This window comes from Pygoscelis adeliae, unplaced genomic scaffold (genome assembly GCF_000699105.1).
Source record: "Pygoscelis adeliae isolate BGI_AS28 unplaced genomic scaffold, ASM69910v1 Scaffold4, whole genome shotgun sequence".
Lineage (NCBI taxonomy): Eukaryota > Metazoa > Chordata > Aves > Sphenisciformes > Spheniscidae > Pygoscelis > Pygoscelis adeliae.
In genome coordinates, this window is record NW_008824986.1 from 10,417,113 (window position 1) to 10,420,060 (window position 2,948).

The following is a 2,948-nucleotide window of genomic DNA, read 5'->3' on the forward strand; positions in this document are numbered from 1 at the left end:
GTATCTCTAGAGTCTCGTGGACTTCTAAACTTTTTAGAACTTGATGGTGCAGGAATGTAGCTGTGGACTTTGCTTTAAGGTGACAAAATTGTTCTGGAGAGGCTCCATTCTTTTTTGTCTGAGGGAAGCATTGAGCAATTGTTTGTCTTGTACGGGGAAACGCAAAACTGAGTGTATTTCTGAGGTAATTTATGAACTGACCCAATAATCTGCTTGTCTGTGTTTGCAATTTTTAAGGTTTATAATTTCCCAAGCAAGCACACCAGCTGATCTTTCAAGGCAAATAGTGACATGGGCATCTGTGTTGGAACTGAAATGGCGCTCAGGGATAACTGCCTGACATGAATACTATTATCATTTGAGGTAGAACACCAGGGTTAGAGCTAGGTTCTGCTACATGTATTCATCTCCATATTTTCTAAATTTGATCTGAGTAAAAGTTTTTGCTTTTTGTCTTTCCTATCCATATGTACATTTTTACAGCGGGCCCTCCAAGATCCCAATGTAGCAGCTTTCATGGTTGAACCAATTCAAGGTGAAGCAGGTGTGGTTGTTCCTGATAAAGGTTATCTCACGGGAGTGCGGGACCTCTGCACAAAACACAATGTAAGGAATTCGCTATAACAAGGTGGCTTAAACATGACACACTGTGTTTACTGGCATGTCTTGTAAGGTCATCCTCATATGCAAGGTACAGGACTTCATATACTATTTAATAATTTCCTTTTCTTTCATTGGAATAGGGTAGGGATACTTCTTATATTTCCTGGCAATACCTTACCAGGAAGTACTTCTTAGTAGTGCATGTTTTTCACTGTTTCTTACTGCTGTCACTGATTTAAGTTTCTAATGAATGTTCTTGAAACTGCATTTATTTTAAATTAATTTAACTTTTAATTTCTTTTTCACATTGTAAGTTTCTTAGGCCAGAAGCCAATAACTGCAGTGGTTCTAGAGGACAGTGGTCCCAGAAACAAGGGACCTTGTTGCTGGAGAGCATAAGTGCTGCCAAGAGTTAGTAACAGTAATGGGTCACAGAATGAAACACTGGAGAAAACGGTCATATGCTTACAAATGTTCTTTTAAGATCTCTGAAAAGCAGAGGTCTTACAGTTTTGTTCTTTTGTTCGGCATTTTCTCACATTCCCTTTCATACCACATTCCTGACTCCTATTCTGAATATTATGTCCTGTCTGAATTCTACTAAGAAATGTTTAGTTTTGAAAATGGAGTGTTAGATCCATAATTTCTGTTGTCTGCTAGTGAAGACACAGTGAATTAGACTTGCATTCAGTGTCTCTGGAAAGGTGGGAAGATGTATTTGTATGTATTTCCGTGCCCTTCAATTGTCTTTGGGTACTGCTACTTCTCACAAGCAAGCTGCCATGCCTTCTTATTCCAGGACCGATTTGGTCAGCCTCTCCCACAGGCCCAGGCCACGTCCTTTATAAGTGTAAGGAAAACAACAAAAAAAGGTCTGCTGATTTACAGCTTTTTATTCCCCTGGTGTTGCCTGTCTGATTTAAAAATCAGTGGTCTCTGTTCCAGTAGAATTCTGATTCTTAATTTGCAAGTGCTACCCATAAATTCTTCTATACCTTCAGAGGAAGGTATTGACATATAAAGTTGTCTTCATTATTGCTGTGATACTTACCTCTCAGAAAAAAAATGAGCTACTTTACAAATAGTAGTACATGATAATAGTGCAGCTTAGGAAAACAAGATCAAAAACTTGGGTTTAGGTTCTCAGAATTATTTAGACACATAGACATCAGACTACAAGACCCTGCAGAGTTGCTAAAATGGCATTTTTCAGATGCTTCCAAAGATCAGTGTACGAACGATGCAGTGGGAGTAAAGATAGACAAATCCTAACTTTTTGGAAATCCCACTCATTGTTATATCGCAAATAGATTTTGGTTGGACAGTGTCCAACCCTATGTGGACTATGCCTTATGTAGAAAAGAATATGCTAAAGATGTCGGAGAGAGAGGACAGTATGTTCACTTGTTAGTAGTTTCACATTTCATAGAATATATGTTTCCCAGAGGTTTAGAGGAGGTAAAGGAAGTACCTTTGTGTACTTAGTGTAATGCAGCTGGAAGGTCTTTCACTTCCTGTGTGCAGTTATACTGTATTGTTTGAATTGAGTTAGGAATGGGAGTGAAAGTCATTCTCTGTTATGTGTGGATTTTTCTTCTTTTTGTCTCTATAAAGGTTCTATTTATTGCTGATGAAGTGCAGACTGGTTTAGCCAGAACAGGGAAAATGCTAGCTGTTGACCATGAAAATGTGAGACCCGATCTAATTCTTCTTGGAAAGGCCCTTTCTGGTGGCTTATATCCTGTGAGTAACAAAGAAATATCCACTTGTTGAATAATGATTTTTAAGCAATTAACACTGAAAGTCTACTAGTTGGAAGAACAATAAATTTGATGTTTGTTGTACTTGCAAATCGGTGTTTACAAGATTAACTATGATTTATGACCCAGACAGTCCAACCTGTGAGAGATACATAAGAATATAATGGAATGCATAATACCTTTATAGCTGAAATGGCTATATAGTATCCTGAACTTTCTATGTTGATACTTGACTTGTTAGGGTGGCAAGTTATTAGATGCCATCTTCTTAGGCTGGTGATTTTCAAGTATTTTGGCCCTTGTCAATTAATTGAATGAATTTGGTATATCTCTGTTTTCTTCAGTTTGATATTACCCTGTCAGGAAAATAAGTGTCCAGTGGTCAGCTTTTCATTCTGGAATTACTGGTTAGTCTTTTGTACTCTCTCTGGAGAGTAGTTTGTCACAGTCTTAGTGTGATTAATTTCTAGATGAATTCTGTACAGGAAAAAAAATCTAATGTGTATTAAAACATATATTATAAAGCTATTTCTGAACAACTGGCATTATTTCACTTGTTTGGCATGCCCGCATGACTCATTTTAA

The 2,948-nt window shown here is 37.5% G+C and overlaps 1 protein-coding gene across 1 annotated transcript in view; it reads left to right on the forward strand.

Moving 5' to 3' along the window:
• Positions 1–2,948, forward strand: part of OAT (ornithine aminotransferase) — a 15,662-nt gene that overhangs the window by 9,331 nt on the left and 3,383 nt on the right. The window contains exons 5-6 of the mRNA XM_009325869.1: positions 484–606; positions 2,218–2,346. Of these exons, the coding sequence (XP_009324144.1) occupies positions 484–606; positions 2,218–2,346 (252 nt within the window). The remainder of the gene's footprint in view (positions 1–483; positions 607–2,217; positions 2,347–2,948) is intronic.